This window comes from Protopterus annectens, chromosome 2.part2 (genome assembly GCF_019279795.1).
Source record: "Protopterus annectens isolate FY-2018-M chromosome 2.part2, PAN1.0, whole genome shotgun sequence".
NCBI lineage: Eukaryota > Metazoa > Chordata > Ceratodontiformes > Protopteridae > Protopterus > Protopterus annectens.
This window is the reverse complement of record NC_056730.1, coordinates 1,116,430,230-1,116,446,694: the sequence shown is the minus strand read 5'-3', so window position 1 is coordinate 1,116,446,694 and position 16,465 is coordinate 1,116,430,230. Positions and strand designations below refer to the sequence as shown.

General features: G+C 40.9%; 1 protein-coding gene across 1 annotated transcript in view; it reads right to left on the bottom strand.

Moving 5' to 3' along the window:
• Nucleotides 1–16,465, bottom strand: part of FXN (frataxin) — a 519,216-nt gene that overhangs the window by 188,907 nt on the left and 313,844 nt on the right. The window contains exon 3 of the mRNA XM_044064347.1: nt 432–552. Within this exon, the coding sequence (XP_043920282.1) occupies nt 432–552 (121 nt within the window). The remainder of the gene's footprint in view (nt 1–431; nt 553–16,465) is intronic.

Here is a 16,465-nt window from a genome sequence, read left to right as displayed (position 1 = left end):
TGACTTTTAAAACTGGAGACGAGAAAGCCGACAACCACAGAAAACGGACGTTCCGGAACACAGACTTCCAACTCCAGGTACGTCACCACTTGGTCAAAAAAAAAAATTAAACTGGAAGCAAATTAAACCCACTAAGGTGGGGGGATTCTCCCCCACACCCCCCTAACTAAATATATCAACTCTGAGGTCACACTACCGCAGGGGTAAGGGACAAAGTTTAACATGGTGGCCAAGTGGTGACTTGCCTGAAGTTGGTGTTCCTGGAAGTCACTTTTTCTGTGGTTGCCGGCTTTCTCGTCTCAAGATTTTAAAAGTCGGCCTTCTGGTATTTCGGTCTTCCAAGGTAGACCTCATCTTAGTATAGTAGTTCAATTAGTCTACAGAAAAATAATTTTACTGTACTTATAAAAGATAAACTTAAAATAACATACCCCAAATGTCACATCAAAGTCCACAGAAGTACATGGCTGATCTCCAAGATCTTCAAAGAATTCTGCTAATGAATCAAGAGTTTCTTCTGCAAGTTTTTCATATGTGCTTTCATCTAATATACTGCCAAGGAAAAAGAAACATAGCTGTTCAAACGTTTTCAATCATATATTTACTTGGTCTAATCCTCAAACTCAACGCAAAAGAACAAAGAAAAAACAAGAAAAGCTTACTCAGTAAGAGAAAATAACATGCAATATTTCAGATAATTAAATTATCTTATGCCATGGCATACACATAAATGATTAAAAGAACCTTAGGCGGTTATAGGTTTTATGCTATACTGTGTATGTGACTTATTACAATTAAAAGAACCCTGGGGTCACTCTAGAAAAAATGGTAGCTATTTATTTAACATTACCCTGGATCCTTTCATCCACGTCTGTCCAATACAACTGATGGGTCTTTGGGCTGCTTGTAGGATTTGAACTGGCAAAACTAGTGCTCGGCTTTGAGCTCCTTTAATTACTCCCTCCTGTAATGCACCTGTATGTGTGTCTTATAGGTGTTCGCCTGCTACTAGCTCACACCTGCTCACTGCCACTTTCCCAAAAAGTGCTTGAATTCCCACTAGCCCAATCTCTCACCGGTACATAGCTCTCCCTACTCCTGGCCCTATACAACTGTACAGTCTTATTTTAACCCTAAAACTCCCACCCAGATCCCAACCACAGTCCTCACTCCCTTACACCAAATTTCCACACCCCATCCCTTACCCTAAAGTCACTAATTGCTCTATAAACTTAAACTCCAATCCCCACAAACCTAAATTCCCGGATCTCTTCCCAATACTAAAAACTTTCCTCTCAGTCTTTAAACCTAAAACCTGTTCTCACTCCTTAAGCCTAAAATCTCCCTCCCATTCCTTTCCCACAGCTGCTTGCCAGGATTCATATTCAGGTTCAATCATGAACAGCAGCCTACCAGAGCTACAAAGCACTTGGGTCTCTGGTTTCGAGGCACTGGTTTCAAGCTGTTGGGATTCAAATGTCTGAAAAGCTTCCCACCTGAGTGCCTAGCTACCTCAGATCGAGTTTACTCCATTAGGAATGGAGATTGGTCATAGATAGAGACAACCGGAGAAAAGCAATAACAGTCCTTCAGAAATGGCAATTTAGAAGGGGGATGGAGGGAGGGACATTGTATCGGATGGACATGGAGGGTAAGATCCAGAGCTATGGTATGTACATAACTATCTTACACTATTCATCCCATCCATCCGATCTGACTGACGGGTCAGAATCCAAAGCTACCAATGCATGATGGTATGAAAACAGAAGATCTTTGAGGACAGTGGCTCCAAATGAAGCCCAAGACCTTGAAATAACATCCACTTTCTAATATCTGGTAAAAGTGTACAACATAGACTAGGTTGCTGCAGCACAGATTTCATCAACTGAAGAATTTCTAAAGAAGGCAGTAGAAGTGGCATATATAACTAGTACAATGAGCATTAGGACTGCAAGATAAAGAACAATTATACATAGAACAGACAATGGAAATATAATTAGACAGCCATCTGGACAGGAAGACTTTCGAAAACATAGATATAGACTTGCTCATTGCAAAGGAAACAAAAAGAGCTGAGAACCGTTCCAAAAAGGTTTACTTCTGTAAAGATAAACTCTTAGTTGTCTATGAGCATCCAAAGTGTGCAGAATGTATTCCCTCTTACTAGAATGTTTTGTAAAAGAATACTGGAGTTAATTCAAATTTGTGTCAGATGCTACCATGGGGGGAATTATGTATTTGTGCATAGTGAAACCCTGTCATTATGAATGATTAAATAAGATTGACAAGAAAATAGGACTTGTAACTCTGACATCCTTCTAGCTGAAGTTATCGCTACTAGAAATAAGAGTTTCAGGAAAGAAATTTTAGTGGAGTGGAAGATGTTGGCTCAAAGGGGGACTTTGTTAAAGGTCCCAAACAGGTAGAGATTCTCCATTCAGAGAAAGGAGAAGAAATGTTCTTTGAGCAGAGCTTTACATAGTCTTCGAAAAGGTAAGGCATAGGAATCAAAACCATTATGAAAACTTGAAACTGCTGCTAACTGTACCTCGAAGGTACAATAACTGGAGCTAGACTCAAACTTGTATGTGAGAAATAGTAAGACTTCTGGAAAAGAAGCATTAGGAGGGTTTATACTTTCAGAAGCTGACAAATAGAAAAGTGCTTCCATTTGCTGAGGTAAATTTTACACACAGTCTTTTTTGAGTTGGAGAAGGGATATGAATAACATCATCAGACAAGGAAGCGTCTTTGGCCACCACTGGAATGGTGACTAACTTGAGATTGTGCAAGTTAAGATTAGGCAGAGCCAGGAAGGCTCCTTGATATGTGATTTTAGCAAGAGAAGCCAGATTTGCCTGGACCAATATGGTGCAATGAGGATTACAGTAGCTTTGCATATTATCACATTCTGTAAGAACCCCTGCATTACAGGAATCTATAAAGAAGTTCAGAGGGCTACTGTTCAACTACGGCATCTCTCAGGGGCTGTCCCTTTGGAGAGATCAAGGCAAAGAAGTTGCTGCACTTATTTGCTAGAAGTGAAGATGTCAGAGCACACGTATTCTCAGCATTTGAAATTTGCTGAGCTATATCTGGATTGAGAGATCACTTGTGAGGTATCACAACAGATCTGCTGTGGTTATCTGTAAGACAGATGTTTCTTCTGGGGATATGTGTTGTTATCAGAAAGTGATGTGAGCCAGTCACCTACTGCCTCATTCTCATGGCTTCTCAGCATAATGGATAGGAACTAGTTCCTCCCTGCTTATTGTACCATACCACGTCATATTGTTGGTTTGGACAGAAAACACCACGGATGTAAGAAGTCCTGTAGTCCCTGCAATGAAAGGAGGAGTGCTCTCATCTCCAGGATACTGAAGCGAATATTGATCTCTTGTTAACTTCAAGTATCTTGGACCATCCACCCCCATAAGTGCCCCTTCTCCCACTTCAGACAGTATGTATCTTTTGTTAACACCTCCCTAGAAGACAGCATAACAAATGGTTTTCCCAAAAGAACAGAGGAGGAAGTTAGCAGACTTACATAGATGACGGACTATTATCGAAGCAGGAGGATGGTCTGAAACTTGAGATTACTGTGCTTTAAGAAGCCATTTAAGTATTCTTAAGTGAAACTAATCGAACTGCTCTATGAATATGATGGAAACCATTAAGCCTAGTCATCAAAGAACTACGCTCACAGTTGGAGAATGGAATCAAAGAAAGGTTTTGACTGAGTCTCTTAGAATCTGAACTGTCTCTACAGGAAGAAATACTATGCACATTGTTGTGTCCAGGAGCCATCTTCACAGAAGGTCTTTGGCTAACTAAATTCGCAGATGACTGCAAACTAGGAGCCATAATCGAAACTCCTAACGATGTGGACATCCTACAAAAGGGCCTCACTGAGACAGATGCCTGGTGTCAAAGACATGGTCTCAAGCTCAATGCCAAAAAGTGCATTGTCATCCCCTTTGGTAAAAACTCTGTACCCATGAACTACCACATAGGCGGTAGTCTACTTAACACCGAAAGTGTGATAAGAGATCTTGGGACACAGGTGGACAGTAGTCTCTCCTTTGATAATCACATCGCCACAGTGATCAGAAAATCCTTCTACATGGCACACCTCATCATAAAAGGTTTCTCATCCAGAAAAAAAGAGGTCATTGTTCCCCTCTACTCATCACTCATTAGACCCATTATAGAGTACAATGCCCCTTTTGGTATGTACCTCACAAGACATCTACAACAACTGGAAAGGCCGCAAAAATACCTCACAAAGAGGATTACTGGCCTCAAACAGATGCCTTAATCAGACCATCTCAAAAAACTCCAGCTTTACTCCGTCGCATATCGCCTACTCAGGGGCGATCTCTGCCTAACATATAAAGCTATGTCAAACCCAGAGCTGTTGGACATGCTCCACTTGACAAAATCCCAATCCCTCGGACCTAAACCTTGTCACCACAATAAACAGAACATGCTGGAGGGATAGATTCCTGTCCCAGAGACTTCCCATACTCTGGAACAGACTACCTATCTATGTCAAACAGAGCTCCTCATTAGCACTCTTCAAGAAAAATCTTGATGACTGGATGGGTAATAGGAAATTCACCCCGGGGATCACTTCTGTGGTTCTGCTTGACAGCGGCACAGGAAAATAATTTTGAGTGGCGAAAGCCAGGGTACCTTTTGGGCTAGGCTTGTACAGGCCCTAGGGCTAATAGCCTAGTACCTACCTATGAACCTGAACTGAATTGTATGAGTTGGTTGAAGGTTTGGCTTTTCAGAGTTTATAGAAATTCCCAATGACATACAGAGTTAAAGCAAGTAATCTCTGATGTTTTTGAAAAGCCAGGCACCAGATAAGGAAACATGTGAATCAGTTTTAGTGGCAGGTGAGCTGTGGCCATGGAAATGCACTTGATGAACACCCAAAGATGGTATGAGACCAAAGAGCAGGGCTTTAAACTTTAAGTGTCTGTTTGCTACAGGAAGTGTAAATATCTTCTGGAGGAAATGAATATTTTAATGTGGAGGTAAGTATCCCTGAGATCTATGGAGCACATTCAGTCTTTTGCTTGTAGACAAGGCAAAACTGCTTGCACTATGAACATCCTGAATGGGGTCTTCGTTAAATACGTGTTCAAGTAGCTTAGGTCTAATATTGGCCTGAGGACCTTGTTTTTCTTCATAACCAAAAAGAATCTTGAATAATATTCTGACTCTCTCTGAACTGGTGAGACCTCTTGGATGGCTCTTCTTTTTTTAGTACAGACAGAATTTCTCTTTTGGCTGTTATGTGCTGATGTGGTACAACATCTGGAAACAACAGTCATGCTGCGGATGGGGCATTTTTGGTAAAAGGGAACTAGATATTATCCTTCTTACCTAACAATCCATTTGATGACCATCCATGTAAGACAGGAGAGGAATAAACTCCATCTCTTTTTCTTCAACTGCCTCTGGAGGGGAGCAATTGGGCAGCCCTTTTAAGAATATTTAAGTTGCCTGTCAGACAAAGGACCATAATATCCGTGGTTTTGCAGAACACCTTCACCTTTGGGTCTGGTCCACTGAAGGGTCCACCTCTGCCACAACCTCCATTTTCAGAAGTGGAGTGAAAGGGCTGATACCAGGTTTTCCTAAACCATAGGAATTTGGAGCCCTTATGGTTCTTATTGTTGCAGGGATCTCAAAATTGACATTTACAGCAGATAACATCTTTCCATTTTGCTCATACATTTGCATTTTCTCTTTGACATAAGGACCAAAGATGATCTACCATATGGGACATGTGTAAAGGGTGCTTTACAGTTGTCAGTGAAGTCACAAAGGTGAAGCCAAGCATGATGCCCCAGTGTATTACTTGCACCTGATGCATGAGATGCTCCATTAGTGGCAATATGCATTAGCTGCATTCCCAGGGGAGAATTTTAGTCATTGTGTTCAATATAACTAACCTTTTCATTAGTTATAGTGAACATACTGCCCAAAGTGGTCTCTAGTGGCTTCTTATAGTCTGGGGTGGGAAGCTTCTTCAAAACAGGCTAAAGCTTGTTCTGCTAGATCACTCTGAAAGTGATTCATTGGGTTCCAGTTTCCTTGTTGGGTGGATGGAGAATGGCTGTATTGCCTGTCAGCTGTTTGTTGCATTTGCCACAACAACAGATTCCACCAAAGGACCCTTGGACCAAAACTGCCTATCTGTCCTTGGGGAGTCAAAGGATTTTCTCTGGTATATGGGGAATAGGTTTAGAGGAATCAAGCTCCTGCCATGCTCTCCTTGTGGCCAAATCAATGAGGAGGCCTGCAGAAGGTACCACCCAAGAAACAGAGGGTGCTGAATGATAGATCTCAAAAGGGCTTCTTAGCTCTGAGAGGGTGGGCCTGTTGGCCAAGATCCCATCTGCTGCATCAATTAGAAGATATCACCAAAGTTGCTGTCTTCTGGAGGGGAATGGGGACAGCCCACTTGATCACACGAGTCAGAGCCCAAAGTGACAAAGTCAATGTGTCCCTTTCTTGCATGTCCTCTTTCTCAGAATGTCAGAAGGGAGTGAATCTTCCTCCTCAGAGCAGAGGACTCTGCATTTGAGCAGGTGTTTGAGATTATTCCTTTGGCTCTGACCCTGAGATGCATGAAATGATGGCGACAGAAGTGACAAAAAAGAAGCCCAAAACTCCGTTCAATGGAGAAGCTATAATCCCTCCCATTACCTTGCAGCTTGACACCACATCTGTCAGATCTGAGGAACCTTCATCAAATGCAGAGGTAACTATCTCTCTGAAGAAGTAAGCAGCACAGATGAAGGCAACCCAAAAGCCAACAAAGTGCTGGGGCTCAAGTACTGAAGCAATGCTGAAATCTCGAAGGCCAATGTCTTTGACACCATGAAGGGAGCCATGTGAGATGGATCCAAACACTCGTCATGAAGGGGTAGATTCCAAGATTCAATTGACTCCAAAGGTCTTAGTGTCACAACTGTACCAGATTTAATATCTCAAGAACGGAGACTGAAAGACCAGTCAACCTCAAGGGAACAGGCTTCAGGAGCACTGCTGGCTCTGACGTCACCCATGCTGAAGCATGGACCAGGAAAGGTGCAAAGATATATGATATGAACAGTCAGCCCAATCCACCCTCAAGACAGGGGAGAGGACATTCATCTCAATCTGCGCATTTCAGAAAGCCCTCATCATGCAATCACAATCAAGTTCGGATGTACTCCTGAAGTACCTGAAGGAGCACAACAAAGAAGCCAAAGGGGGCCAAGAAGGAAACAACGGAGATCCCTCTCTGAGGAAGTTCAGCTAATCACTCACTTAGGTGACCTGTTAGGAATCACTATCAGTTCAGAGGTTGATGGAGCCAAATAAAAAGATTTGGTCAGTATCAAAGAAGGCGCCAATTCCAATCTAGCGACTTTTGGAGATGATGAAGCAGCCAGATCATTAGTTTCTCTCTTTTTGGATTTACTTTTTTTTCTTCTTATGCTTTTCTATGAATTTTTGTTTTTTCCTTTTTGCATTTCTCTCCCCTCTGATTTGAGGGCAGCATTCCTTTTATAATAAATTTATTTTTTAGCCTAATAAAGCATGAGCACCAAAAGTTTTGCAGAAGAACAATCCAAAGACAAATGGTCCACCCCAAGGTACACCGCATACAACACATGGCTGTCCCGCAGGGCAGATTTTGTACTGTGTCCTTCCATATCACTGTTGCAGTATTTTTCAGCTAAGGGAGAGGACAAGGGCTTAAAAGGATGCCTGAGAGGAGGCAAGCACAGATGCACACTTCACAACACCATGCAGAAGAGCCCTGGCAAAACTTGCCTTGGAGCTGGAAATAACACCTAACCTGTAATGTTTAGGGAGAGGACAAGGGCTCAAAAGGACGTCTGAGAGGAGGCAAGCACAGATGCACACTTCACAACACCAGACAGAAGAGCCCTGGAAAAATCTGCCTTGGAGCTGGAAATAACACCTAACCTGTAATGTTTAGTGAAAATATGAACAGAGGACCAAGTAGCAGTCTCAAGGATAGAATTGGTATCCAGACCCTTGAAAAAGCACCAGTGGAAATAACTGCCCTAGTGGAGTGTGTCTTTGCAGACGTGGAGATACATTTGCCATGAAAGGAATAACAGAAAGAAATGGCCTTAGATTTTCAGGGCATAGTTTGCTTAGAAACAGCCAAACACAAAGTCCTGGAATGAAAAGAAACAAAAAGCTGCTCAGAGCTGTGAATAACTTTAGTTTTGTCTAAATAATATCTCAGCTGACTATGCAAATCCAAGGTGTGAAGAACCTTCTCACTGGGAGGCTGCGGAGAAGGGAAAAAAGACGAACAGACTGAATAACGGACATCTCATTAAACAGCTTGGGCATGAAAGCAGGATTAGCATGAAGGGATGCCTTGTCTATGAAAAACTAAAAAAGGAGGAATAGCTATGAGAGCCTGAAGGCCAGACACTCTCTTGGCAGAAGTCAGACCCAAATGAAGAACAGTCTTCAAAGTACAATTTTGTAAGGAAACTGAAAAAAGCAGGCTCAAAAGGAGCCTGGGTCAAATTTTCAAGTAAAAAACTGAGGTCCCAAGAAGATAAAATAGGCCTTCTGAGAGGCTTCATATGAAGGACGCTTTTAAGAAATTGCTTGACCTCAAACCTAGAGGCCAGGAGAGGATTCAAGGGCAGACAGCAGAAATTGCTGGCAGGTGAACTTTTACTGAAGAATATGCCAACCCAGCATCGAGCAGATCAGGAGCTGGAAATAACACCTAACCTGTAATGTTTAGTGAAAATATGAACAGAGGACCAAGTAGCAGTCTCAAGGATAGAATTGGTATCCAGACCCTTGAAAAAGCACCAGTGGAAATAACTGCCCTAGTGGAGTGTGTCTTTGCAGACGTGGAGATACATTTGCCATGAAAGGAATAACAGAAAGAAATGGCCTTAGATTTTCAGGGCATAGTTTGCTTAGAAACAGCCAAACACAAAGTCCTGGAATGAAAAGAAACAAAGAGCTGCTCAGAGCTGTGAATAACTTTAGTTTTGTCTAAATAATATCTCAGCTGACTATGCAAATCCAAGGTGTGAAGAACCTTCTCACTGGGAGGCTGCGGAGAAGGGAAAAAAGACGAACAGACTGAATAACGGACATCTCATTAAACAGCTTGGGCATGAAAGCAGGATTAGTATGAAGGGATGCCTTGTCTATGAAAAACTAAAAAAGGAGGAATAGCTATGAGAGCCTGAAGACCAGACACTCTCTTGGCAGAAGTCAGACCCAAATGAAGAACAGTCTTCAAAGTACAATTTTGTAAGGAAACTGAAAAAAGCAGGCTCAAAAGGAGCCTGGGTCAAATTTTCAAGTAAAAAACTGAGGTCCCAAGAAGATAAAATAGGCCTTCTGAGAGGCTTCATATGAAGGACGCTTTTAAGAAATTGCTTGACCTCAAACCTAGAGGCCAGGAGAGGATTCAAGGGCAGACAGCAGAAATTGCTGGCAGGTGAACTTTTACTGAAGAATATGCCAACCCAGCATCGAGCAGATCACACAAACAAGAGAGAAACAGAGGAATCTATATTTTTTTTAATTTCTCCAAATCTTTTGGGTTTCTAATACCATGGCGGGAATGGACCCCATTTCTAAGTCAAAGTACAATTAAAGTTCATGAAATTAGTATTGTTTCAATCTCTGATGTCAGCCAGAAGTGCTCTTCAGAGCACTCACAATGTGCCCAGTAATGACTCCTTCTGTAATTCATATGGGGTTACATGAATTGGTAATATATGTGAATACGATTGCAGATTCTTTTTTATAAGACCCATTGCTCCTACTATACTATTGGAATTGTCTGGGTATCTTTCTTCCACAGTGCTCTCGTTTCTGCCTGCAAATCCTGATATTTTATTACTTTGTGTCTCTCTGTATGCAAGACACCATAGTTACTGGGTGTGGCGATTTCAATGATTAATGCTACTTTTGTCTTCTTTTCATGGACCACTATATCCGGTTTTCTAGCATCTATCTTTTGAACTGTTAGTAATGGGTGATCCCATGTAATATAGACTTCCATCATTTTCTATGATGCTTTGTGACTCATGTTTCCAGTGTTTTTCAGCAACTTCCATACCATAATGTTTGCACAATCCCCAGTGCAACAGTCTTGCCACATTATTATGCCTTTCAGTATACAGTCTTTCAGCCATTAGTATGTCACAACCAGCAACAAGGTGTGCTACTGTTTCCAATTCTGTTTTACAAAACCTACATTTATCTGTTTCTCCCACATGTTCAATGGACTTTGTAAGCCAACGTGTATGTAGCCCACTATCCTGGGCCGCCAATATTAACCTTTCATCTTTTGGTTTGACTTCACCTCTCCTTAACCATTCCTGCATTTATTCCTGATCAACATGAGATTCTTCTGGAAGTTTTCTATACTTGCAACTATATTTATGCATTTTCCACATTCCTTACCTTCTCATCTGGTCCTTCACCTTATATTCTTTCTTTTGGTTTTTGGCACATTCAGTTGCTGCCAGATTTTTTATCTGTTTCTTGTTTGATTTCCATTCCTGCTTGATGCTGATATGCTTCTGCTAGACTAAGCAGGGAAGTCATCTTAGATTAATTCTCTTCATGTTTCAGGCCTTTCACTACTTTTGGGTCTTGTGAGGTCATGTGTGTGCAGTCCCCACGACTGCAGATCTATACATGTAATCAATTTCAAGGTGGCCCATACCTCCTTGGAACATGGAATATATAATCTTGTTATGCAATGATTTTTATAAATCATTTGGTGAGCATGAAGCATCCTTCTTGTTTTCCTGTCTAATCTATCCAACACATTTTGGGTCAATCACTCTAAAACGGTAGGTTGGGACAGGAAGAACAAATTGGTTTATAGCTTGAATTTTGTTCCTAGATGTCAACGCTATTTTCAGGATTAATTTGTCTTCTAAAGTGTTCCTTACCAAGTTTTATTTGCATTTGTTTGTATTTTATTGTTGATCCTTCAACAGTTCCCAAATATTTATATACTCCCTCTTGCTCAACTTCTTTTATATCACATTCTTGTCCCAAACTGATGTTTTCTTGGTGCTGCAGTTTTCCTGTTTTAAAGGTTGCTTTTACACTTTTATCATGACCAAATGACATTCTTATATCACCTGATAAACTAAATCAAAGAGCGAGAAGGTCACACAGAAAAAACAATCAGTAAAAACTAAATGAAAACTCCAGCCAAGCTAGAACTTACACTGAGTGACCTCTCAATCCTCTTGTATCAGAGGCACATGGGATATATGCAAATGACCCTATGAACATCAGGTGTTTCGCTATATGGCGATTCTGAATGCCCATGACTTATTTCTTTTTAAGTCGTTTCAGTGGACAATTTCAGGGCAATAAAGCCAAACCCCACTAGCTGTGGATATGCATATTTCGGCCTTGTTATCAACTCATCAGCACAGCACAAGCAGAGTGTTGGACTAAGCATACGAAACACAGGGCTGTTATACCCAGCTGATGTGGTTTGGTTAAGGGCAAGACAGAATAGCAGCAGTGACAAAGAGTCACTCTGGAATATCCCCCATTGAATTTTTATCCCTGGGATAATAATTTGTCATTTATCATGGCTTAATTGCCACTGTTTCATGGTCACTATGATGTACTTTATCAGAGTAGGATGCATCTTATACATTTTACAGTTCTCCACTATGACTATTTAACAACAAATGATACTTTGTTCCATATTACTTTCTTTTATTTCCCTTTTGGTCTACTGCCATAAGTGAGTTTTCTTCTAAATGACTATAAACTTTGTCGGCATCAATTCCAGTGTATAGTTTACACGTCATCGAAAAGCAAGTGAAGCATTCACTTGTGAGCTTGTGTTCTGGACTTGCTCAAAAAATCTGCCACTAGACAGCTAAATTCCAGACCTGAACATCTAGTCTGCAAAGAAGATAGGACCTTGTATCCCCCTTCTTGTTGACATACCACATCACTGTGGTATTGTCTGTGAAAACATTGAGGGACCCTGGATAAAAAAAGACCCAGAAGTAGAGCCCTCAGCTCATTTGTGTTGATATGGTTTGATCTCAAATGAGGAGGCCAGAGACCCGGGACCTTTAGGGGGCCACAAGAGGCATCCCACCCCCAGTCTGAGGCACCTACAAAAAGCTCCAGAGTGGGAACTAGAGCTTGAAAAGGAAGCCCTGGATTGAGACAGAGTAGTTATGAATCCACCACTGATGCTAGAGCTTGAAACAAGGAAGAAAAGGAACTGGGAACTCCATGAGCTGGCAATGTTGAATCTACACTGACTGAAGTACCACTGAAGTTTCCACATATGCAGCCTGGCGAAAGGGAGCATGGGAATGGTGGAAGCCATGAACCCAGGACCCTGAGAAATTCTCTGGCTGTGGCAGTTGACAGAGGAAGAAGGGACTGGGAAAAGTTTATCAGAGACAGAGCCTTGGAGGCAAGAAGAGATACCAGCATGGGAACTTTTTGAAGCCTGCTTCTGAGGAAAATATGATCCTGGGAAGATGTCAGAACTGATTTCTGGAGGTTTATGGTGAACCCCAGTCTGTGTAATAGGCAATTAGTAAATTGGAGATGCTGAAGCAGACTGCTGGCAGTAGGGGCTTGAGTAAGCATATCATCTAGAGAGGGAAAATCTGAATATTTGGAAGCCCGCAAAAAAGCAATGACAGGTGCGAGGCATTTGGTGAATACCTTTGTGGCAGTAGACAGGCCAAAGGGCAAAGCAAAGAACTAGAAATGCAAGGAAGAGGATGAATGGGGATCCAGAGACACCAGAAAGACCTGAAGAAGTAGGAGAGGAAACAAAGTCTGAAGGGATAACATCCAAATGGAAGGAATCGTGAGAAAAGGGTTGAGCATGGAAAAGATCCAGAACTAGTCTCCATGTTCCCTCCTTTTGTGGAACCAAAAGCATTCTGGAATAAAATCCGTTACCCACCTGACTGGAAGGCACAACTTGAATGGTGTGCTGGTACAAAAGCCATTGAAGAACCTCTAAGAAATGAGAAAGCTGTTCCCAAGGAGGTTGTGGAATGCCTGAAAAGGAAGGAAGGAAGGGACTTCCAAACTGTGAAATATCCCTGATGGATAATGGACAGAACCAAAGAATCTGAGGTAATTCTAAGCAATTTGGAAGAGACAGAGAGAGGTGGACAGATAAGGGAACCTAGCCAAGAGGAGGGGAAAGTAAACCATTAAATAGATCACGGCTTGTCCTGAAAAGAAAGTTTCCGCGAGGAATGAGTCTGAATAGATTTAGCAGGAGGAACATGTCTAGAACCCTTTTCACCTTTAGGAGCAGGGCTGAGCTTGCCTACAAACAAAGGCAGATTTGGAAGAATAATTCATCTGAAACTTAGGAATAGGAGAAACAAAAATATGTTTCAGATCCTGCAAGGCTTTGCCATTTTCCTTGAGGGACTTGAATAGGTCAAAAACGAAAAAAGAAATCACTGGAAACCAGGGCAGAGCAAGCTAAAATCCTTTAATTCCAAACAATTTCCAGGTGCACAGAGTGAACTGAAGTCATTTAATGATGCCAAGCAATTTCCAGATATGCAAGTAAAAACTTTCACCCAGAGGGCTTTCTCAGGAGCACAAATCAACTAGCAAAGGCAAGTGCATGGTTTAAATACAGTGTAAAAGTCACATGTCTAAGTTAACAGGCAATTAAAAGTCAATTTAGTCAAAGGAGAAATAAGAAAAAAAAAAACACATTACGGCATATGATGATAAAATCTTGTAGTTATACATTTAAAAATTACACTTATAAATACACATGCTTGTGTATAAAAAACACATTGATAAAAACACACATTAGTATGCATAAAAACCCACATTAGTAAACATGTGTGTGTGTGTTTATGTGGGTCTGTATTAGAACTTCGAATGTTCTAATATCGACCCCTATTCAGCGAAAGCTGAAAACATCGAAGATTTAGAACAGCAATTTTTTTCCTAGAGAAAAAATTTGCTGTTCCAAAAAACACATACACACAACACAAACACACCAAACAAACAGCAATCCACACACATACACCCAAAATCTTACATCTAACCCTACACTAAACTGTACATACACCACTATCTACCCACTTACCTTAACCCAAACCCTAACCCTAAGTTAAGTCACTATCGCACACACACCTCACCTGCGCCCTAACCCTAACTCACCTACACCACCCTAACCCTCATGTCCACACATTCACACACTTACCTGACCCGCGCCCTAACCCTAACTAACCTATCCCCCCCAACCCTCACGTCCTCACAATCGCACACTTACCTGAACCTGACCCGTAACTTTCCACCACAGTGCTGAAAATAGCGAAGCAACAGGAACAGACAACCAAATTCTTTCCCTAGGAAAGAATTCAATTTTCTGTAACTTTGCTATTTTCAGCTTTCGCTGAATAGTGGTCGATATTAGAAAATTCGAAATTCTGAAACTTCGATGTTCTAATATAGACCCTGTTTATGTATATATGCATATGAAACTGAAACTATACATATAAAATAGACGCAATCAGATAAAACAGCCCAAAATATGTTGAAGTTAAACCTACACAGATTCATATTTAGCTTTAAGTATCGGTTTTAGAGAGGCTATGCCATCTAGCCCTGGGATGACATGGGCCCTGAATCGTAAAATCCAATTTAGCTCTGCTCTCGCAGTCCTAAGGATTATGTTGTCACCTCTTATGTTCTCAACAAAAACACTTCAGCCATTAAGAACATTATTCGAAAACACTGGCATATACTCCAAGATGTTCCTGCACTCATTAACTTTATCACTCCAAAACCTTTATTTTCACATAAGAGACATAGAAACCTAAAAAATATATTATAAGGAATAACCTAGATCATGGTTCTCATTTAATTCTCAGAAAAAAGGAACCTACAAATGAGGAAACTGCATGGTTTGTACATATACTGACAAGAAAAACAACAGTGCACCCAGTGACAGCCACAGACTTTGAAATCAGAGCCTATGGTAACTATAACACAAGAAACTTGGTGGACTTAGCAAAATGCTCCTATTGTAATTAATTTTATATAGGAAAAACTAATAAAAAATTCAAAGATCGTATATCTAGTCACCTCTCAGTAATTAACAGACATATACCCACTAATGCTTTATGCAAACATACACTTAAGAAGGGACCATCGCATAACTTTAAGTTTTTAATTTTAGAAGTTCTATTTGAGAACATAAGAGGTGACAACATAATCCTTTGGAGAGAGAGAAGAACTAAATTGAATTTTACAATTCAGGGCCCACGTCATCCCAGGGCTAAATGGCGTAGCCTCTCTAAAACCGATACTTAAAGATAAACATGAATCTGTGTAGGTTTAACTTCAACACTTTGGGCTGTATTACCTAACTGCATCTATTTTGCATGTATACTTTCAGTTTCCTATGCATACACATACACACACACACACACACACACACACACACACACACACACACACACACACACACACACGTTCATTATTGATGTGACTTTTATTAATGTGGATTTTTTTATGCATACTGTGTGTTTTTTATACACAAGCATGTGTATTTATAAGTGTAATTTTTAAATGTATAACTACAAGATTTTATCACAATATGCCATAATGTTTTTTCTTGTTACTTCTCCTTTAACTAAACTGACTTTTAATTGCCTATTAACTTAGACATGTGACTTTTACACTGTATTTAAACCATACGCTAGCCTTTGTTAGTTGATTTATGGGCCTGAAGAAGTCCTCTGGGTAAAAGATTTTACTTGCGTATCTGGAAATTGCTTGGAATCATTAAAGGACTTCAGTTCATTCTGCGCACCTGGAAAATTGTTTGGAATTATTAAAGGATTTTAGCTCACTCTACCCTGGTTTCCAGTGATTTCTTTTTTCGTTTTGGACTCAGCTGGTGTATCACTGGATTTGCCTGCATGCTGGTTCACTCATCTTTGTTGGACTTGAATAGGTCAGCAGCAGCAGCGGTTCCAAAAACACTTTTGTTAGCCAAAGCAGCATCCAAAAGTTTGGCCTTGATGTCATCAGGCAAAGTTTGAATACGAAGCAAAGAATAACATTTTTCAGGGCTTTCACCAACCTCTTGAGAGATGTCCAGGGGAGATCAGACAGCAGCTAGATCGGGCCTGACTTTTTTGGCCTTTTTCTTGACAGACTGCTGGCCCTCTGGACAGAAGGATTCCACCTTCTAAGCCAACAACTTAAGACGCTGATTCTTCAGGTATATGGACAAGAGGACAGGTGACTACTTAGGGTATTAGGCACAAAAGCATGGCAGATAGAACACTGCATATGATTGTGGGAAGCACCCAAATAAAAAAAGATGCTGGTTGTGACGGTCTTTATGGGGAATCTGACTCCCACAATGACATTT